Here is a 23,327-nt window from a genome sequence, read left to right as displayed (position 1 = left end):
CATAAAATCTATTCATTTTCAGATGTCAAAGGATAGCATCTTGAATATAAAATAATAAACAATAATGCATAAGAAAAAGTATTTGCCATTAATAATAAAAGGAGTGTGGTTAATATTACAAAGAACTCTACAAATTGATAAGAGGTAAACTGCTTCATCTCTCAGCTTTCAGATTCTTTGTTCAAATACTTATAAGTAAATGTTAAGTTGGTTACTGGATCAGCCTGAGCTACGTTAAAGAGGTACATGAAGCTCTGCTTCAGTGTGACTGGACCATGTGGGAATTATCTCATACTTAAAAATAAAACCACATCCTAGAATTTGGAAGGCCCATATCCATAGTAACTCAGCATAGAGAAGGCTCCTGAGCACTTGATGGAACCATTACTTTCCTGCATTTTCTTCTGAGACATTTTCCAGAAAGATATGTATGTCATTCATCTGTTTGCTGGCAGAAGGTCAATGGCCTAGAGACCTGAACAGATGGAAATAGGCTGGGGCAGAACCAGAGTGAACTGAAGAAACATCTGAAGTCATGGGTTCTTGAACCATAGCCCCCTCCCGATCCTCTCTTTGCATTAGGGTACTCCATCTCCCCAAGGAGGCCCTCTGACCTTAGTGGTGTCCAGTTTGCTACTTTGCACCTTAAGAGCCTGCACTGCAACCTGAAAGTTGGCTTGCAGCTCCAGCAGCTAGAGCTTGACAGGCCTCAGGGAAACATGCTGGAGGGCAACAGGTCTAGCCAAAGTAGGGACAGATACATCAGTCTCATAGATAGACTTGCTTCAAGTCCAACAATCACCCTCCCAAAACCCCCCAGCACTGAGGAGGCCTAAAAATAGTTGAGTTGGAGCTGTAGCTCAGTGGCAGAGTGCTTGCCTAGCATGTATGAGGCACTGGATTCAATCCTCAGCACCACATAAAAATAAACATAAAATAAAGGCATGCTGTCCATCCACAACTACAAAAAAATATTAAAAAAAAAAAAAAAGATTAGAAGAGTTGCTCTAGATTGTGGAACCAACCTAGATACCCTTGAATTGATGAGTGGATAAAGAAACTGTGGTATATATACACAGTGGAATACTACTCAGACATAAAGAACAATAAAATTATGGCATTTGCTGGTAAATGGATGAAGCTGGAAAATATCATGGTAAGTGAAATAAGCCAAGCCCAAAACACCAAAGACCAAATGTTTTCTCTGATAAGTGCATGACAATATATAATGATGAGGGGTAACTGGGGGAAGAGAAGAATGAAGGAACTTTGGATGGTGTAGAGGAAAAAGGGGTGGGAGGGGGTGGGGATGGAAAAACAGTAGAATGAAACAGACAGTATTACCCTATATATATGTATGATTACCTGAATGGCGTGAATATACGTTGTGTACAACCATAGAAATGCTGTACCCCATTTGTGTACAATGAATCAAAATGTCTGTAAAAATAAAAAATATAATAAAAATATTATAATAACCCCCCCCCAAAAAGTTGCTCTATAGCAGCAGTTGTCAGGGAGCATTTGAAACCCATGATTTTTAGGTTTTAAAATTTTGGCCAGGTGGTTGAGGCAGGAAGATCACAAGAGACCAGCCTCAGCAACTTAGCTAGACCCGCCTCAATTAGGCAAGACCCTGTCTCAAAATATAAATAAATAAATAAGGGCCAGGGATGTGACTCAGAGATAAAACCCCTCTGGGTTCAATTCCCAGTACTTAAAAATAAATAGATTTTTGGTAAAGTCTAATAGCATAATGAGGATGCTAATTAAAGATTGCTTTTTCCCCACAGAGAAAAAAAATGGGTAAGAAATAGTAAGAGAAAAGGATTATAGCCAATATTATAAACATGCAAACAGCTCTATAAAGTGATAAGAAGAGGCAAACAACTCCATATAAAAACAGATTAAGTATATAAATAGTCAATTCACAAAAGTGTCAATGCTAATATATAGATAATGTACATATATATATGTATATATATATATATATATAAAGATGCTCAACCCAGTAGTTTAGGCAAATGCAAGCTAAAACAAGGAGATACCATTTTTTATCTACCAAATTGGAAAAAATTAGTAAGACATAACATCTTTTTTTTTATTTTTATTTTTTGATACCAAGGATTGAACCCAGGAGCACTTAACCACTGAGTCACATCCCTAGCCCCTAATAACATCTTCATGTAGATGATAATGGAACTAGGTTAGGGGAGGACTCAGGGTCTGACTTAAAAGCATTGTTGGTAGGAATGTGAATGATTACAACATTTATCTAAATTACATATCTATATCATATATGATATATGTTGCATATATCATATATATATTAATTAATTCTGCAATCCCATGTTTGGGAATCTATCCTACAGAAATAAAAGAATCAATTTATAAGAATATATATACAAGGATTGCAACATCTTTTGTAACAGAAAAATGATAGAGTAACTTGAAGGTCTATCAGTACCAACTATGGTAATTTATTGTTTTTACAATAAATTTTACAAAAACTAAAGTTGGGGCTGGTAGTATAAGTCAGTGGTAGTGTGTTTAATATGCCCAAGGTCCTGGATTCAGTCCCGTGTATGCACATACAAAAAGAACTGTATTCATCAAACTGGATAATACCTGTGGTGTAAGCTTAAGTGAGAAAAGTTGCAAAGCATATACAATGTATTTTTTGAAATAATTAAAAATCCTAAATACTTACATACATGTGTATCTGGATGCATATAGAGTAAGATGTGGAAGCTTACAGACTAATTTGTTAATATTAGTTCTCAAAGAGGGGAGAATAAAGAAATTTTTAGTTTTTCCTTACATATAGCTATATTATTTCCCTTATAACGGTGAACAAGTAGTACTTTTGTAACTTAAAAAACTACTGTACTAAAAAAAATTGTGAGGGGACTTGGAATATAGCTCAGTGCAAGGTCCTAGATTCAATCTCAGCACTGCAAAAAATATTACTACTACTGATGATGATGATAATAATAATAATAATAATAAGACAAAACAGTTAAAAATATTTGGCAAAAAAAGAAATGAGGTACTGATAGATGCTACAACATCAATGAACCTTGAAAACATAATGCTAAGTGAAAGAAACCATTTCAAAGGACCACATAGTGTACAATTCTATTTCTATGAAATGTCCATTATATGTAGATTTAGGATCAGAGAGATTAGTGAGTTGGGAAGTCTGATGGGATAGCAATCCAGAAGTGACTGCTAATTGGTAGAAGTTTCATTTGAGAAAATAAAAATCAGTGTAGCGATGGTTGAACACCTCTATGAATAAAGTAAAAACTACTTTAAATGGTTGTCTCAAAATACACTTTTAAATAGTGTTTAAAAATACTATCCATTATAACATTTGCCTCATCCTCAAGAAATAAATCTTGATACCTTTTACTATAATCTGAAGAATGTATCAGAGACTCTAAATGCAATTCCAAAAATGGAAATTCAAAATGTATCATAGTTCTAAAGGAACTATTTTGAAGAGATCACCTTTTTGGATGTGTAAATTCTCCTATGTTTTAAAATATTTCATATAACTTATAAAATGCATTGAGACGCATAATGAATAAATCAAATCATGTTTCAGAGCCCTAATTTCCCTTCCATCCAAAAAAAGTACGCAAGTTTATGTGTCGTCTGACTCATTTACCTTTAAGATTCTTGGGACCAACATCACTATAGTAATTATTTCTTAAATGCTTTTCAATGTACACTGAATACGCCGAAGAAATGCAAAATAAAGAAAAACCCACCTTCTGAAAAAATCTTTCAAGTCTCAAAAAATTGGTTAGCACCAACAAAACAAATTCCTCTTACTGAACCCCTTACTTCTTCAACTACAAAAATTAAAGTTGAATATTTTTTCTGTATGGAGAAAGTGGAACATCCATCTAACTGCACTGTAATGAGAGATAAAGTCATTTCTCAAAGCAATGAAAAAATAGTACATATAAACTATCAAACTATTAATATATTTTTATTTTCAAATGAAAAAACGAATAATATATGAAATATTGCTTCATATGGGAAATGCGTGCTTGCATTTATTCCTAAGAGATTCTGGCAGTCCCATTTACCAAGAGCGCCGCTGGTGTAGTGGTATCATGCAAGATTCCCATTCTTGCGACCCGGGTTCGATTCCCGGGCGGCGCAGTAGTTTCTTTTGCGGGCAAACGATATCTTCAAAAAAAATCTTAACAAAACTTTCCATGAAGATACTTAGACTTTTAAATTTCCCTACAGATTTCCATTTCATAACTCACTGACGAAACATTCGGATATGGAGCTAACCGGCAGCTCACGAAAGTTCTTTGCGCCTTAATAGTTAAGCTTTGCGCCTGCGTAGTCTGAGCCATCACCAGCGTCGGATGGAAGAGCGGCTGCGCAACAAGTGAACCTACGGATTGAGGTATAGCGCGGTGCCGAGGGTGAGAGTGCAAGGCTATTATGCGCCTGCGCGGTCTGGGTCACTTCGCTGGCTGCTTCTAGGCGCCTTGTTCGCCGCCATCTTGAATCGGGGCTTCATTGTTCGTGCTGTGCTGGGCATTTCGGTGTAATTACCGCGGAAGAAGACGACGAAGTAACCCCCGGTCAGCCGAGAAACCCCGCTTTTCCGCAGCCATAGCCGTTCAAACGATTTGGGAGGTAGTGAAGGGCAGGGAGCTGGACCCAGAGGCGCCGCCGCGACAGCAGCAACCATGGAGGACGAGATGCCCAAGACTCTGTGAGTCTGGAGCAACGATGAGGGAGGCGGGATGGTGGTCGTCCCGGAGGGAGGCCTCGGCCCTGCGCCGCTCCCCAGCCTATTGTTCTCCGTGGACGCCGCGATATGGTGGTTCCTCTCTCCTTAGCACACACCTGGATGCTTAGAGCCAAGACCCGGGCTGTGAGAGGACGAAGTGGAGGGACAGGGGTCGACCCTCAGAATTAATCCCTTCGCCTTAACTGCACCAGCGCGCGGCCTTTGGCCCCGCCGCCCGCCCTCTGTGGTCCTTAGACCTGGAGAAAAGACTTTTTCATTCAAACCTCTCTTTAGAACTCGGCGGACCCTCCCGTCGTCCCGTGCTTGCTTGCTTCTCTTTTTTTCCGCCCCCCCCCCCCTTTTAATTAACCTCTTTGTATCTTTACAGACTTCCCTTTAATTTTATTTTTCTCCTGAAACCCTTCCTTTCGTTTTTCTTCTCGTTGGTAGGACTTTTCCCCCCATCTTGAGGCCGAGGTAAACTTTTATTCTCGCAGTCGCCAACTGGAAAAAAGCCAAATATCTTTCTTTAACCTCTCTTTGGCTTTTCTTCTATAGCACCCCCGACCCTCGACCAAAAAGCCTAACCGGACAACCCAAGGATTTTGAAACTGCTTTTTAAAAAATGGAAATCTCACCCGGAGGAGTATATCTACTGAGGGGAAGTGGATTTAATACATCTTTATAATCGCTTGCTACTCTGTGATTGACATGTTGCCGATCAAGCAGGCAGTTATTATGAAGCCACAGTTGATAAATAACGGATTTAGGCAAGAGTTTTTCAGTATTAAGTGATCCGAGCTGGGGATATTTTCTTTGTCGTGCAGTCGTGCCCCCACCTCCGCATTCTTTGTTTTCAGAGTATTAATTGGATGAGACGATCCTGCCTTTGTTGCATTTCTCGGGGGCAAAAAAAAAAAAAAAAAAAAGGAAAGCTCAATGAGATATCTTTCGGGTTATTTTGTTGTGTGTATTCGAGGTTTACAACATAATTGATATGGAATACATATAGATAGCAAATTGATTACTTGAATGAAGCCAACTTAACGTATCTATCATCTCACATAGTTACCTTTTCGGTGAGTTCCTGACGTGGCTTTTTGTTTTTACTCTTGAAATACTGGCAGTTTGAGAGCTCTATGCATTAAAAATACAATTTTAGGTTTCTTTTCACAACTCTAGATATTAAACTTGTTCCGAACTACAGTATAATCCCCCCCAATTTTTTCAATTTTAAATTGATATTTCTAATATATATGGGAAATATAGTTACATTTTGCATTTTTTGTATTTTAATTTAATTTTATTTTATTTTATTTTATTTTTTGGCGGTGCTCAGGATTGTACCCAGAACCTTGCACATGCTAAGCAAGTGCTTTACCAGTGAGCTAAATCCCCAGCCTTATTTTCTTAATAGATTAAATATTTTGCTAGTTTGTTAGTTTTGCCTTGTTGTATCTTTTTATAAGGATGCAGCAATTAGGGAATGAACTTTGCATTTGGAAAATTTGTATCTGTAGATGAACACTCCCTAAAAACCTACTAGACTTTTTTCCTCTTGCATCTTAGCTAGAAGCATGATAGCTACATATTGGGTTAAGCACTGCTCGTATTTTATAATGCCTTTACATTTAAGATTCTTATATTATTTTGAAATTTTTTAATTTCAGAAACTGCCACAAATATCTGGGAACTTAAACCTTTTTAGTACGTTGATTTGGGAATATCAATTAATGAAGACAACTTCAGCATTCTCAGGCCAGTCTACAAAAGCAGGTAGTTAAATAGTACTAGATTGGGGACAGGGGACTAACCATTACAGGAGAAATAATTGAGTTTTATTCATTCACAGAGTAATTGAATGCAGTGTGTGCCAGGCTTTATATGCCTGTGTTAAGTGCTTTATATTTTTATTTAGTACTTATCAGAACTTTAATTTATTCCATTTTGTAGCCAAGGAAAAGCAAAAATTAGAGTCTTAACTCACCCAAGATCATATACCCTTTTGTTCTTCATCCTGCAGTTTTAGTGTCCTTAGCTCTTAACCATTACAACTAATGACTGATTTTGTCTTGAATCTGTCATTAGAACACTCCAAGATTTTTTGTTGTTGTTGTTCCAAGTAGTTCTATTATCTTCTCCTTTGTTTCTGTCTCCCTCAACCAAAATCTCCCATTTTTCCAGTCAGACCAGTCTTAATTAAATATGGGTAGATACTAATTCCTAAGTTTTCCCAGCAGTATTTTTACTTTTAATTTTAAATGTTTGCTTTAATGACTCTGGAATTTTAGTATGTCAGGGACTTTTAATATGTTCTTGGCATAGCATCTGGTTTATGGTAAGTGATTAATAAATTTTGTTTAAAAATGGGCTACAACAAAAAGAGAATCAAGATTTTTACTCATTGAGAATAAAATAGTCTGAATTCTAATACTACCTGTGTTCCTAAGTCACTCAGAGGAAGTACCTCCATTTACCACATCTCAGTGGTCTGCGTCACCGTGTTCAATTCGAGATTGCCAGTATTCATCTTCCTGCCAGCAGTACTTTGGAAACACATTGTAAGGAAAACATTCTTAAAGATTATACTGCAACACTATTTCAAGGAGTGTTCAAAGTACAATTAATAATTTCAGACATTTGTAGCGAGTGGATGGGTTATATTTACATTCTATTATTCTTATGTGTAAATTTGAAATTGTCCATTATGAAAAATAAAAATATGTGTCTAGTGAATCTGAATTGGCCTTGGTCACTTTGAAAACTTTTTAAATTTGTGAAATAAAAGCTACACACTAAACTGGAAAAACATTGCTGGTGTTAATTACTGGAAGTTAATTTGTTTCTATCCAGGCACCTTAATGTCCTCTGTGTGATTTACTCTCAAATGCATTTTGATATAGCTATACAGTTATTGTGTGGCTTTCACATTTGCTAACAACGTAGGTCTCTTTAAAAGCCTGCAGCTAAATAAGTGCTGTTTACTAATGTGGGTCTTGCCTTTCCATCACCTGTGCATCTTTCTTGTTTCCACCCCGCTCTTCTCCAAACACCTTTGGCCTTGTACTTGGTATGAAATAGCATCTCTTTTTTGTTGAGTTCAGTTGATTTATTCACTTTTAACTAAAGGTGAGACTAAAGCAAGTTTGACTTAAATGAGAAATTTAGTGATTGGATACTACTTACATTGTTTCCAAATAACTATTAATAACTAAGAATGGCCATGCACAGTGGTGCATTCCTGTGATCCCAGTGACTCAGAAGACCAAGGCAGGAGGATTCCATGTTTGAGGTCAACCTCAGCAATTTAGTAAGTCCCTGACTCAAAAAATAAAAAGGGCTAGGGATGTGACTCAGTAAAGCACCCCTGGGTTAAATCCCCAGTACCAAACAAGAAACAAAAATTGACAATGTGCTGCAAACATTATATTCAAGTAATATTTGAGAGCACAAGTCATGGCTTAGGAACTGGGAACACATGTAAATGGGTTTTTTAAGAACTTAACATAAATAATTGTTAGGTGATAATTAAGTACTAAAGAGAAAAATAATACAAGGTAGGGAAGAAAGAGTGGACATAATAAGGAATAGTTAGGAAAAGTCACCCTTTAATCAGTGACATGAGAAAACTAAAGAAGGGGAGGGAGAACTGAATATATCTGAGGAAGGAGCTCTGTAGAAAGAGCTGGTGGCCCATGGTGAGGTATGCTTGTTGCACAGACCGAAGAGAGTGAACATAGAATTAGGAAATATGATGGGAGAAGGAGTTATTAGGGAACGTAGAAGATAACACATCATGCAGGACCCTATGAGGGCTATGTCTTTTATCTGAGTGGTTATGGAAGCCATAGGAGGATTTTAAGCAGAGTAGTGATATAATCTGTTTTAATCATTAAAAGGGCAGAGTCAAGTAGATTAGCAATGAAGCCAGTCCAGGTGAGAGACCAAATGGTGACTTAAAGTAGTACTGGTAGAAGTGATGAAAAGTAGATGGATTCTGGATATGTTTTGAAAATCTAGTAGCAGAGATTACCAGTAGATTGGATGTGTTATGTGAGAATGGTACCACCAGTGAGTGGGCTTATTTAGAAGTGTATATCATCTAAAAATGTTAGTTTACTGCATAATATAAATAAAAATGAAAGCCTTTTTGAGAGCACAGATATCCCTTAAGATGTCTTCAGGTTTAGTATTAGATGCATTTGTTCAATCTGGTTTGTGTATGGCCTGATAGCCAACTGAAAGAGGTCCTCTCTAATAAGATAGTTTCTGCAATCATGTAACGGACAATCCTTTTGTGAAGTGTACGTAATTGTTTAATAGTAGGTTAGGATGCTGATATGTGCAAACACTATTCTACGGTTTCTTAATTAGAAAACAGTCTTTTCCCTTGTTAACTTTAGTAATTCAGGCAAAATAATTTCCTAGCAAATTGCAAATGTTCTGAAGTCATCCTGAGCAGTCATTTATTTAGCAAATACTTACAGAATACATAGCAATGTTCCATTGGTGTTCTAGACAGTATATATTTAGTCTGAATTTTAAAAATCCCTGCTCTTGTGAAATTTATCATTAAGTTAAAACTTGATATCCATGCTTTTTTACTCATTTTCACAGGGACTTCCTTATCAAATTCTGTATAATATAATTGTGACTAGAAACAAAGCCAGCCTAGCATTCTGGTTTGTACATTTTCTTTGTAGGTTAATTGTCTAGAGCTGTATTAATAAAAAATGAATATTTTAAGTGTTTTGGATTCCAGTTTTGTAACTTTTGGACTTAGTTACCAACTTCAACAATGTGTATTAAGATGACATGAAATTCTAACTCTGGCAGACCTGTCATCACTAGTAGCATTGATGTCTTCATCTATTAGCTCCACTTCTCAGGTATTACTTATTTTGAAAAATTAAAAATTTATAGAAAAGTAACATAAATTGTACGTTAAAGACTTACGTGCCTTTCATGTGAAATTACCAATTACTAACATTTAGCATATGTGTGGATTTGTGGCGGGGGTGGGGGTTGTTTCATTTTGGGAGTTTGGTTTTTTTCCTTTTTTTTCCCCCCTGAAACATTTGAGTTAATTGAAGACATCATGACACTTCGTGTTTAAATACTTTTTATTTCCTAAGAATGAGGACATTCTCTTACATAACCACAGTATAATTCTAGACCTTGAGGAGATTACATTGATAGTGTGTGTGTGTGTGTGTGTGTGTGTGTGTGTGTGTGTTGTTGGAAATCGAACCCAGATTTTCTGGTGCTAAGCTTGTGCTCTTCAATTAAATTACATCCCCAGATATAATGTTATCTTCAGATATAATATTAACTAATGTTCAGTTTATATTCATATTCATCCAGATGCCCAAAAAGACATGGTATGGTTTGGGTGTGGTTTGTCCCCAAAAGGTTCACATCCTAGAAGCTTGGTCCTTAATTTGGCAATGTTAAGTGGTGAAACCTTTTAAGAGGTGGGACCTAGTGAAAGGTAATTAGGCTATGGGGGCATCACCTTGGGAAGGAATTTAAAATGTAGTTCTTGCAAGACTAAGTTGTAGCAAGACCAACCTACTTGCTCTGGGCCTCTTTCCTCATATGACTGGTACCCTTTCTATTTCAATGTGTTGTGATTCAGCAAGGGCTTTTTTTGTCAGATGCCAGTGCCATGCTATCTAGACTTTCCAGCCACCAGAATTGTGAGTCAAATAAACCTTTTCTTTAAAGTTACTCAGCCTCAGGTATTTTGTTATAGTAACATAAAATGGCATTTTAAATTAATTGCCTTTACAGTTAATTCTCTTCTGTCTCTCTTTTCCATTTCTGCACAGGATTGGTACATTATCCCAGAGGTGATACAGTAAATACCAACATAGGAAACTTAAATCTGTGGTGTTAATGAGAAGTTCATGGAATAGCTGCAAAAGACATTTTTAAAAAATATATATATATTTTTGCTGTCAATGCACACAGTACCTTTATTTTATTTATTTTTATGTGGTGCTGAGGATCAAACCTGGTTCCTCACATGTGCTAGTCAAGGAAGCACTTTACCACTGAGCCACAACCCGAGCTCTGAAAAAGACATTTTAATGTTATTCAAAAAAATAAGGTTAATGGTGTAGCTTAGCTTAGTCGTTGAGCACTTGCCTAGTATGCTCAGAATCCTTGGTTGGATCCCTAAAATGGCAAAATAAATAACATTTGTATGTTCATCAAAAAAGTAAGCGTTTGAAAAATAAAAACCAGATATAATGAAATTGTGCACTTATTTAGTAGTCCAGTAGACATCATGATAGGTGACCTTGGTTTACAACTGCGTTAGTACAGATTTTTATATAAAGATATTAAATACATGTAGCAAGGAAGGAAACTGGGTAATTTAATTATGAAAAGAATTTATTTGAAAATATATTGGGCACTCTTAAGAATTTGTAGGAAGTTCATGGAACTTGGCTTAGAAAACATTTAGAAAAGAGAAACAACAGTCATAATCAAATGACAGACCATCCCAGGAAGGATACTGCTGCCACAGACACTGAAGATCAGACACCACAGTTTGCACTAGCACTGCTGTTGTGCCACCAAAACAGATTTTCCTCAGTCTCTGCTTTTCAGCACTGGTATCTCTCATACACCTAACCTCCATCATATTCACATGCTCCAGCTGTAAGGAGGTCTCTAAAACCTATTTGACATTTTCCCCTTATGTAGAGAATAGAACTCTACCATAGGGTAATAACTTTCTGAAAGTCAGGAAGAAAAATTATTTGGTAGCTGAAAGAAAAAAATCCTCTACACATAAAACTTAAAGCCATACTTCAGAGAATCCTTTGCTTTTAGAAACCAAATAGCATGGAAAAACTAAAGAAACAAATGAGAGTGAACTGTAAACTGTAAAATATTTCACAAAATATAAGAAAACTTGTTTACTTTTCCATTGAAAGTACTGTGTATAAAATAAGTTGTTTTGTGATACTGGGATTGACCCAGGGACACTTTAACATTGAACCACATTCCCAGCCCTTTTTAGTTTTTGAGACAAGGTCTTGCTGAGTTGCTTAGGGTCTCACTAAATTGCTGAGGCTGGTCTTGAACTTGCAATCCTGCCTCAGCCTCCTGAGAAACTGAGATTACCAGTGTGCACCACCGTGCCCCACTAATAAATATAAAAAGGATCTGAAGATTTCACATTTGTTTGGGCTTTTGGTCTCAGACTATTTATTCAGCAAATAGACTTGTAATAGTATTGTTTAAAAAATTTTGAGATAGATATTAGTGATTGACTTATTGGTAAAAAGTTAAAGACTACTATAATGGGCTCAGTACTCATGTTTATTTGCACAGAGAAGATTTTGTCATTTGATTAATATGAAAATGTATCTTACCTGTAGTCTACTGTAATGATGTCTAACATTGAGAGCAAGTTTTGTGTACAGGTTCCTGAGAAGAAAATATCTCTAAACAGCTATGTGTAGAGTTAATTGATGGAGGCTCCTGGATATTATAACAGGATACATTAAGCAAGTAATTATAAAGTCAGTACAAACAGAATATATACATATATATATATCCCACCCCCTACCCCTAGTTTTTTTGGTACTGGATATTGAACCTGGGGTGCTTAACCACTGAGCTACATCCCAGCTCTTTTTTATTTTGAGACAGGGTCTTGCCAAGTTGCTGAGATTGACCTCAAACTTCTGAACCTCCTGCCTCAGCCTCCAGAATCACTGAGATTACATGCATGCTCCACAGTGCCTGGCCAGTGTTTCTTTTAAGCTAGTGTGTTCTTACTGCTTATCATTACCTATCTTCAAATCAAGTATCACTCAGGAAATATTTCTCAAGAAATCTTAGGTTTGCAAAGAGTAAGTGATAAAATTAAGGTTCTCTGAACACTATCCACTTGTCACTATATCTCTGCCTTCAGCAAAGTAGATACTAAAGTTTCAGAAAATCCATTTTTTCATTTAGACAAGTGCAGTTTTGTGAATTTTTTATTAGCACAAAAGTCAGGTGAGAACAGATCCAGGCAGATATGGTTTTGGAATTCTCAGTCTTCACCCAACTTCCCTTAATATTAACATCTTACATAACTATTCTACAATTATCGAAAATAAGAAATTGACCTTGGTGGGTGCAATGCCATTAACTACAAATTTTATTTCACCTTACCCAGTTTTTGCACCAATAACCTTTTTTTTTTTATTTTCCAGTATCCAATGCAAGATAATTCATTATATTTAGCTAAGTCTCTTTACACTCTTTCAATCTGTGAGGAGATACTGTTCCTTCAGTGTACGGTGACTACTTTCTTAAAATGGTTTCTTGATCAGAAGTGAGTCAACTAGCAGGTGCAGTGGTGCACACCTGTGATTCCAGCAACTCAGGAGTCTAAGGCAGGAGGATCACAAGTTCAAGCTATTTTCTGGGTTCAGTTCCCAGTACCTCAGTGGTGGGGAATATAGATGAGTCACTAAAGTTAGCTCACACTCAAAAAGAGAGAATTGAGGATTGAGGTACATTTCCTAGCGGGATGTATATCAAAAGAATTTGTGGTCAGAAGATAAAATCACCATTTGGTGATTTTGAGGCTATGAGGCTCTGCAAGTGTTTCTCCTTAAAATTTCATCAACTAATTTTAACTTTCATGGGTGGATCTTGCCTGTAGCAATTATTACTGGGTTTTGTTTGTTTGTTTGTTTTTGTTTTTTGAGGCAGTGGGGAGAGTACTGGGGATTGAACTCGGGGTCCTCAACCACTGAGCCACATCCCCCAGCCCTATTTTGTATTGTATTTAGCAATAGGGTCTCTCTGTGTTGCTTAGTGCCTCCTTTGCTGAGACTGCCTTTGAACTCCTATCCTCCTGCCCCAGCCTCCCAGCTGGGATTATAGGCATGTATTACCTCACCCAGCTACTGTAGAGTTGTGTTGTTTTTTTTTTTGCAGTGCTGGGGATCAAACCCAGGGACTTGTGCTTGCAAGGCAAGCACTCTACCGACTGAGCTATCTCCCCATCCCACTGTAGAGTTTTAATGGTGGTTTTTTTTTTTCCTCTCATTCCTTCCACATTTATTTATTAGCATTCTGCAAGAACAAGCTTTTTTTTTCCCTCCTATCCAGGATCCAATCAAGGTTTATTCATTATATTTGGTTGTCAGTATAAACTTTAAGTCTATTCCTTAAATCTAATTTTAACCTTCAACCTGAGTGGTTGAACTTTTTTTGATGTGAATACTCCATAGGTGATATTAATTCATACTATAGTTTCTCGTTGCCCATCTTTAAGTGATTTAAAGTTTGATTACTGAGTCATAATGGTGACAGCCAAAGCACTCATTTTTAAGGTAGGGTTTTCCCTTTTCAATTATTTAAGTAATCCATGATAACTTTGGCACACTGGTTATCCATTTACATACCAACCTTTCCCCCATTTATGAATGAACTTGCCTATTATATCTTATACATTGTTAATTTAATGTCATCCTGTTTATTTGTTAACTAGCATTTTGTAATAAAGAACTTTCCCTAATTAAAACCTTTAGATCACACTATTCAGGAATTTATACACAAAAGGCAGAATAAATACTTAATTCTCTCCCTTTAGTTATTGATTTTCAGAACAAGAATTTGGTGTAATTATCTCTAATACTGACAAATTGCTGTTGGGTGAATGTTATTACTTTCTCTCTCTCTTTCTCTCTCTCTCTCTCTCTCTCTCTCTCTCTCATCCACCCTCTCATCAATTCATTATCTGGAATCTTGGTACTCCCTTTTATCTTTATTCTACTGATCAGTGATGTTCAGTGAAAATTTCCTCATTTGTGAACTCTACCATACCTGAGAAGCAATTTGCTCATGATTTTTATAAAAATTTTCATTGCACAAAGTATACATAAATTAGAAAATATTAGAGGAATAATATGAATTAAAAATTGGAAGAAAATGAATGTTCTCTGTGTTAGTATAGAAATAGCTGAACATGGTGGCATGTGCCTATAATCCCGTTGACTTGGGAGACTGAAACAGGAGGATCACAAGTTCAGGACCAACCTTAGCAACTTAGCAAGATCCCCTCAAAATAAAAAAGGGCTGGGGGTGTAGTTAGTGGTGGAATGCCCCTGGGTTAAACACCCCCAATAACATCAAAAAAGTAGAAATTATAATACTTCCCAGGATTGACTGCATAAAATATTTTATATCTCTAATAATGATTTAAGAGTTTCAAAAGCATAACTTCCTAAGGTATTCCTAGGAACTTAAAAATAGGCAACAAATTTAATTTGCAAAACCTTGACAAAAATACACATAGTACATAGTGGTGTACAGCTGTAATCCCAGCTACTCTGAAGTCTGAGGCCAGAGAATTTGCTAAGTTTAAGGTCAGTTTGGGCATCTGAGAGGAACTCTTGCCAAAAAAAAAAAAAGGGGGGCTGGGGGTGTAGCTCAGTGGCAGAGCACTTGCCTAGCATGTGTGAGTCCTTGAGTTTAATGCCCAGTGCTGCAAAATAAATAAAATACATGCGTATGCTCACACACTACCTTCCTTTCTTCTAGTAGTGGTTAATATATTTGCACATACTACATTTTGAATCTACTATGGGTTTTTGAAGTGTTGGCAAACATTTACAAGGTACTCCCAAATAGTATAGTTTAAGGCAAAGAGATCTGCCATCTCTCAGCATTCCTATTTCAGTAAATAACTTTAGGAACTGATACAAAAGAAGCAAATCTAAAATGGTGAATTGCTTTTCTTTGTGTTTCAGATACGTCGGTAACCTTTCCAGAGATGTAACAGAAGCTCTGATTCTCCAACTCTTTAGCCAGATTGGACCTTGTAAAAACTGCAAAATGATTATGGATGTAAGGGTATTTTACTTAAGTTAACTTTCTTCTTTTTTGACATAGCTTTTAAAGCCATTTGTTCTAAGACTTCTTAGTTTATGTCTAAATTCATAGGGATTTTAGCATATTTGTAATGAATCTCTCATAGAAACTGATTTTGATTTCTTTGCTAAATAAAGGAAGAGAACAGAACTACTAATCATTCCTAGAGCAGATGATAATTATATGTGGGTATGTATGTATCTAGGCTCTTGTTTTAAAATGTATTGAAGCATCAGAATTACTTAATTAATTGGTCAGTTAATCTACAACTTAAATTATAACTAGATTGGGAAATAGGGTAAAAAATAATATACATTTGGTACAATGAAAGTGGTTTCATTTTGTTTTGTACCAGGGATTGAGCCCAGTGATGCTTGACCACTGAGCCATATCCCCAGCCCTTTTTTATATTTTATTTAAAGACAGGGTCTTGCCAAATTGATTCAGGTCTCACTAAATTGCTGAGATTGGCTTTAAACTCAAGATCCTCCTGCCTCAGCTTCCTGAGCTGCTGGGATTAGTCGTGTGTCACCACACCCAACTGAAAGTATTTTAAATTTTATTTTTGAAAGTCGAGTTTTTCTCAAATTTAAGCAGTTTGAAATTAGGCAGTTCCTATCCATCAGACCTTAATGTGTAGATGACACAATAGAATTTATTCATATAATTGGTATTAACTCTGAATGATAATATGTACTAAAAAACAAATTTTAAAAATTTTGATGGGGAATTTTATACCCCTGAGTATAAAAGCTTGAAAAATTTGTTTTTTTGGGATACAAATTAACATACATGATCTTTTCCATACCATATTCCAATACCTGAGAACATTGATCTTTGTAATAGAATTCCCATTAAGTTTATTGTTAGTTTGAATTGGATAATTCATATATTCTCCAATTTTTTTTGAACAAAATGCCTCGTCCCAGTATATTGAATTTTGTGGTTGCCATCTTTGAATTTTGAATCAGTTCTATTTAGATTATAGAAAGAATTAAATGGACTATTAAATCATTAGCATTTTGCACTGATAGGTATAAAGCAGATTTAGTTTGAATGTAATTCAATGGCATCATTTTTATTTAGCATGCTCAAGGCCCTGAGTTTAAGTCCCCAGCATCCCAAGAAAAGCAAAAATAGGGCTGGGGTTGTGGCTCAGTGGTAGAGGACTTGACCTAGCAGGTGCGAAGCACTACATACAAATAAATGAATAAAATAAAGGTCTATCAACATCTAAAAAAAAAATTTTTTTTAAAGCAAAAAAAAAAAAAAATCCAGGTTATGTTATCCCACTACCAGCAGAGAATAAGAAACTTTTTATAAGGCTTCTAAGTAGTTAAAATATTTGTGTCAGAAAGTCCACATTCTAAAACTTCTAGTGGGTACAGTGGCACATGCCTGTAATCCAGCTGTTTGGGAGGCTAAGACAGAAGGATCTCAAGGGCCAGCCTTGGCAACTTAGCAAAACCCTGTCTCAAAATAAAAAGTGAAAAGGGCTAAGACTTAATGATAATGCATCCCTCAATTCAATCCCCAATACCACAAAAATAAATACATATATTCATACATAAATCTGATTCTTAAACTTTACTTACCAGAGAACCTTTCTAGTTTCCAGAGCCTATTTACCTATATTTTAGAAACAGGTCTTAGGTTGGCTAGGATTTTGTTATTTGTCAAGTTATAAACAGTAAGGGGATGGGTACAGTCATAGTAATTAAATTAATATGTAACGGAGAGGATAGAAAAACTATAAAATGCTAGGGCTGGGGAGATAGCTCAGTCGGTAGAGTGCTTGCCTTGCATGCACAAGGCCCTGGATTCGATCCCCAGCACCAAAAAAAAAAACTATAAAATGCTAAAGGACTACTCAGGAGGATAAAGCAAGAGGATCACAAGTTCCAGGCCATTCTGGCAACATAACAAGACCCTGATTCAAAATAAATAATTTTTAAAAGAGGGATGGAGATATAGTTTAATGGTATTGTGCTCATCTAGCAAGCATGAGGCCCTGGTTTCAATCTCTAGTACCACAGCTTTCCCCCAAAAAAGAAATCAAAGGAGAATTTGAGAATATTAATAATAATATTAATCAAACTTAATCTTTGTACCTTAAAGAAATGGTTATATGATGATGGGAAAAAATAAAAACATATAGTATTACTAGCTACATTTTTCACTTTTTAGGGCACTTAGTCATTAAAAGATTAAGCTACAGCAGTGTAGTATAAACCTGTCTAAGAAGATATAACTTCCTATAAAAATTGTTTTTTTGCTTTTTGGTTTTTTTGGTACTGGAGATTGAACTCAGGGGCACTCAACCACTGAGCCACATCCCCAGCCCTATTTTGTATTTTATTTACATATATATATATATATATATATATATATATTTTTTTTTTTTTTTTTTTTTTTTTTAAGTTGAAGGTGGACACAATACCTTTATTTTATTTTTTATGTGGTGCTAAGAATTGAACCCAGGGCCTCACGCATTCTAAGCAAGCCCTCTACCACTGAGCCATAACCCCAGCCCCTGTATTTAATTTAGAGATGGTGTTTCACCGAGTTGTTTAGCACCTCGCTTTTGCTGAGGCTGCCTTTGAACTCTCAATGCTCCTAGCTTAAAAATTGTTTTTAAGTGTTTACTTTTTTATCTAAAAACTTACTTGTGGAATGCACCATTCATTTTTCATAGCCTGATAAATATATAAACTTAGTTTATAAGAAAAAAATCTTTACATAATTTTAAGTTAATGGGAGAATAAAGCTTAAATTTGACTTCTGTCTTTATTCTCAGACAGCTGGAAATGATCCGTATTGTTTTGTGGAGTTTCATGAGCATCGTCATGCAGCTGCAGCACTGGCTGCTATGAATGGGCGGAAGATAATGGGTAAGGTAAGCTGTCATCCTAATTCAAAAAGGAGACTTGTGCTGGTAAATTTTAAGTTGTATTTTTTCATTTCCTTTTTAGAAACATTGTATTCACTTTATCACAAAAGGTCTTTCACATTTAGTATTAAAATGGCAGGATAAAACTTTTAGAGGGCAGGGCCCGTGTTTATGTTCGTATCATGGTACCTTGAACGTAAGTGCTAAACTATATGTTGAATTACTGAAACTTGGATGAAATGTCTTGTACCATTGGTTGCTAATGAGGGAAGAATAAAGGGGAAAAAATACACTGATACCATTTGTTAAGAAAAAAAAAAAAGTTATTTAAATGTTAACAGAGATGTATAAAGATTAGGATTTGTTGAAGTTATTGGCATAAATGTAGGTCAAAAGATGACTAGAGGAGCTGGGGTTGTGGCTCAGTGGTAGAGTACTTGCTTCACTTGTGTGAAGCACTGGGTGCGATTCTCAGCACCACATATAAATAAATTAATTAAATAAAGATCCATCGACAACTTAAAAAAATATTTTAAAAAACTTGACTAGAACTGGTTTCCCCTTCAATGTTTCATCTCAAACATACCTTTTTTTATGTATTCATAGATGCAAACCTGATTTTGAACTTTATTTTTATGTAATATAAATGTAGAAAATTTTTTTTTTAGGAAGTCAAAGTGAATTGGGCAACTACTCCCAGCAGTCAAAAGAAAGATACAAGCAGTAAGTATATTTTATACTCTTCGAACCTTTGTTTTTATTATACCCAGTAGTTTTATTGTAAAGCATATAAACATACATGTTTGCAGTAATGTTTTGATCGTTTTCCTAAGATATGATTTAATGTGTTTGTGTTAATAAATTTAAGAACAAATCTAATCTTTGTCATCAGGTAGTACCGTTGTCAGCACACAGCGTTCACAAGGTAATTGTATCTTCTTAAACATAAAATGAAATCTCTTGAAAGGGTATTCACTAACCACCTGAATTTTTTTTTTTTTTTTTTTTTTTTTTTTTTTTTTTTGTCTGATATGGGAGGGGGGAGGGCTTAGGTAGTAATCTCTTTGTTTTATTTCTTTGGCAATATTTTCCCCCCTTCCTCCCGGTATTGACCAAATGTGACTTGTCCACTACTGTGGTGCTAGTTCAAGCAATTTCCCTTGGTAGCAGCTGATGTTTTAAAAATACTTTGACCAACTAAAAGACAAGATACTCTGCTTCCTTGAGGTCACCTGGGCTTCATATACAGATCTTCCAAGTGTTTGAGTTGCTCCTGAAACTTTACCAAAGAGCAACCCAATATGTTGCTTGAGGCCTACCACATAGGGGTAACTTCTTTCCAAATATACTTTGTCAAAATTTATATATATATATATATATATATATGTATGTCCATTTTAAAGTATATATTCAAAAATTTTGCATTTTTTGTGTTTCTTGAGAATTGTCTTTTATAAAAGAGTTTCACATATAGGATGGTTATTTCTCTCCAATGCTTTTTTTAATGGTTCTGATATAAAGTGAAGGGATTACTGTTTTCATTCTGTTGCCTTCAGTCTTAGTTCACTTGCACATGGATTCACATAAACTGAATGGTGTAATGTCTGGGCAACCAAAACTGTTGGCTTTTGAGAAAACTGTCAAATACTTTAACATCAAACTGTTGCAATGCAAGGTATTTCTTTGATTGTTCTTCACAAAATATGGTTAAACCAAATATATCATGTAGCTAGCTTCAGTAAATTGTCTTAACTGAGACAAATCTAGTCTACATAAATTAATACCACTGTTTTAATTTGTAAAGCCTTAATATAGTGGTAAAATGAATTAAAGTAAATAATTTCTATCAGAATGCTAAGTCTTTAAATTTTTACAGTACTGAAACTTGTTGTATATTATTAGTTTATTCTCTTAGACCAGTATAGTTGACTATAAATAGAAATATGATTGCAGTTTCTAGTTAGCTATATCATAGTCTTTTTAAAAGAATCTTTCCTATATTGTTACCTTGATGTATTATGTTTAAAATTGGTAGGATTTTTATAGATAGGATAGTTTTTAAATACCTTATTATAAATTATAAATTATATTAAGAATGTTTTATTGGATAGATTTTGGTCTTTTTAAATTCTAAAGTTTTATTTTTCTTTTCACTCCCCCTTCTATCCCCTTATAAGATCATTTCCATGTCTTTGTTGGTGATCTCAGTCCAGAAATTACAACTGAAGATATAAAAGCAGCTTTTGCGCCATTTGGAAGAATATCGTAAGTAACAGAAGATAAATAAAATGCTTTTAGTTAGAAACAATTTTATGTAAAAGTAATAAAAATAATTCTATTGTGAATTGGGGACCTTAATTTTAACTCTTGAATTATAGTACATTACATTGTTTAGAGATCATTCCAGACTTTAAGAGCAAAGAATTGTTTTCCCATTAATAAATCTTTGATCTTTATCTTAAACTCTTTTTTCAAAGATTTAAGCATTAGTTTTTAAGAGACATTTGCATTGTACATATTATAGTTTATTATATAGGTGTCATGCTAGGTAGATAATAATATTTAGTCACTAAGAGCTCTGATTAAGGAATTATTTGGGCACTTTTATGATACCATGCATTTTAATGTTAATATAATTTAACAAAAAGAGTTTTTAAGAATTGTACCTTAAAGGCAGCTATTAAGTTTATTTCCTAAGTATTTATCCTTTTTTTTTAACTGTTAACAATAATAGTGCCTTTATAATATTTTATAAGCACTTTTTGCTTGCATTTGGTACAAATCATACATTATAGACCTTTATATATCTCAGTCAAGGTAGCATTCATCATAGAAGAACATTAATATTTTGAAAAGCATGCCGTACTAGAATAAGAATAGCAAAATTTTTTATAATACTTTTTTTATGAGTAATGGTTGAGTTTAGAAAGCAATTTTTTTTTTTTAGGATTTCTGGTGTTTTAGTATTATTTCAGCTAGAAGAATAAGTAAAAAGGAAGTTTCTAACTGTGGTTTGTATTGAGCAGACAAATAGCAGAAATGAGATCAGGAGACTGGAAAGTAAATGCCAGTCACATTGCTGATGAATTTGGGGAGTTTTCATTTGAAGAGTTATAGTTCATTGGTATGACCAACTTTTTTTTTAAGGTAATCAGAAAATTAGGGCTTATAAATGGATTCTTCTGTTAGTGTTGACATTTTTCTTTGTGAAAACTGATTAGGAAAATAAAGTTTTAATTTCTTAATTGTTCCTCTTGATCTGTCTAAAGGTTTCAGTAATGGTTAACTTGCTTTCAAGAATCTAGACTTGGAGGTCCTTAACCTTTGGCCTCTCAGGGACTCTAAATCCCTATGCAGAATTGTGTGCATTTTCATTTTGGTGTGGAGAATATAACTGTCATCCTATCTTCAGAGTAGTCACAGGACCATAAATGACTAAGAACCTTGTTCTAGATCTTTGCTGCTGCTTTTTCAGAGAAGTCTCTTAGGAGAAATAAGTTATAGTTGAGTATATTTGGAAGTTGATCTTTCCTGAAGCTTTAAAAAGAAAAACCTCTATCTAACTTGTGAACAGATTAAATGCTTTGATTTTGATTGTAGTAACTTTTCAGAAAATGGGAAGTTTAGTTTGGAATGAAATAAAGATTGTTTAAAAATTTGAGAGTTTAGATTAAATGACCTTTTAACAGTTTCATGATTTTTAAATCATGGATTAGTAATTTCTTTTTGTTAAATATGTTGGCATCATATTTTCAGTCTGTAGATTTTCTTACAGTCCCACAACTACTAATGTATACATGATTTGTTTTCTTGGTAAGGCTTTTCTTTAATGTTATAATTTTAGGTTGAGGTAATATGTGATGTCTGAGTTTTAGGCTATACAAGGAGTTATTTCTCCTAAACTTTAAAGACAATTCACAGCATATTTTTGTATTATTTATTTATTTAATTTTTGGTGGTGGTTGTTGTTAAAAGAGATAAGTGATAACTATATGTTGAAGGGTTCTCATGATAGGTATTTTTTATAGAGAGCCTTTAACAATGCTTTATTTTATAGAAGGTATATAATAAGCAGTGGCCTATTAAAAATTTAGTATAAGAAATACAATAATTCCTAATTTACAGAACTTAAGCTCTTCATGTTTCCTGAGTAATGTAGCAAAATTTTGGTATAGAAGTGAATCACATACCAAATTAAATGCATGTGTACCATACAGGTAATTTAATAAGGTAATTTTACATATTGCGAAGTGACTTGCATTAGTTTCCCCTTTTCACCAGCACCTCTGTCATTTTGACTACACTTAGTAAATCAATTCCTACAATGATCTAAAATATGCTTATATATACTTTAATATAAAATTACATTGCATGGCTTTCTGACTTGGGTTTTTGTTATAAAAGTGCCTGTTTTGTTCATGTGTCCTGAGAGAACAAGCATTGTTACATACCTGGCTAAGTTAAAAGCAGATTGTCTGTGAAGCACAATTTGAGTCCAATTTTTTTGAGGTATGGAGTTTTAGCTATCATGGCTGGGTTTTTACTCAATCTCAAATAATAGGGCTCTGGTTATTTTGCAGAGTGTCTCTGAAGAATGGACAGAGTTGCCCTGGCTAACTACAAGCTACGGTTCACAGTGGATAAATGTTGGCGTGCTTTTTTACTTTCTGACTTTTAAAAATTTTGCTTTTATATCTTATAGTTTCCAATCAATCTTAATATGAATGCTGTTATAAAATTCAGTATAAAATCTTTTCTTATATATTTTAAAACTCAAGTATA

General features: G+C 34.8%; 1 protein-coding gene and 1 non-coding gene across 12 annotated transcripts in view; both read left to right on the top strand.

Moving 5' to 3' along the window:
- The first annotated feature begins 4,105 nt into the window (after positions 1-4,105).
- On the top strand, positions 4,106-4,176 carry Trnag-ccc (transfer RNA glycine (anticodon CCC)). Its single transcript has one exon. It is a non-coding gene; the product is annotated as a tRNA-Gly (tRNA).
- Positions 4,177-4,448: 272 nt separating this feature from the next.
- The window catches only part of Tia1 (TIA1 cytotoxic granule associated RNA binding protein), a 31,610-nt gene continuing 12,731 nt past the window's right edge, over positions 4,449-23,327 (top strand). Inside the window, exons 1-8 of one of the 11 annotated variants that reach the window (XR_007104731.1) lie at positions 4,449-4,747; positions 15,535-15,631; positions 18,453-18,551; positions 19,214-19,268; positions 19,438-19,470; positions 20,102-20,220; positions 20,723-20,810; positions 23,126-23,191. Coding sequence is in view for 7 of the 11 variants with exons in the window: in XM_047523140.1 (XP_047379096.1) it covers positions 4,722-4,747; positions 15,535-15,631; positions 18,453-18,551; positions 19,214-19,268; positions 19,438-19,470; positions 20,723-20,810 (398 nt within the window). In the remaining 4 variants the exon portion in view is untranslated. Of the gene's footprint in view, positions 4,748-6,435; positions 6,542-15,534; positions 15,632-18,452; positions 18,552-19,213; positions 19,269-19,437; positions 19,471-19,585; positions 20,221-20,722; positions 20,811-23,125; positions 23,192-23,327 lie in introns of those variants that run through there. The other 10 variants (XR_007104730.1, XR_007104732.1, XM_047523137.1 and 7 more) reach the window with 10 other exon arrangements.

The sequence above is a fragment of the Sciurus carolinensis genome, chromosome 13 (genome assembly GCF_902686445.1).
Source record: "Sciurus carolinensis chromosome 13, mSciCar1.2, whole genome shotgun sequence".
Taxonomy (NCBI): domain Eukaryota; kingdom Metazoa; phylum Chordata; class Mammalia; order Rodentia; family Sciuridae; genus Sciurus; species Sciurus carolinensis.
This window is presented reverse-complemented; position numbering and strand designations above follow the sequence as displayed.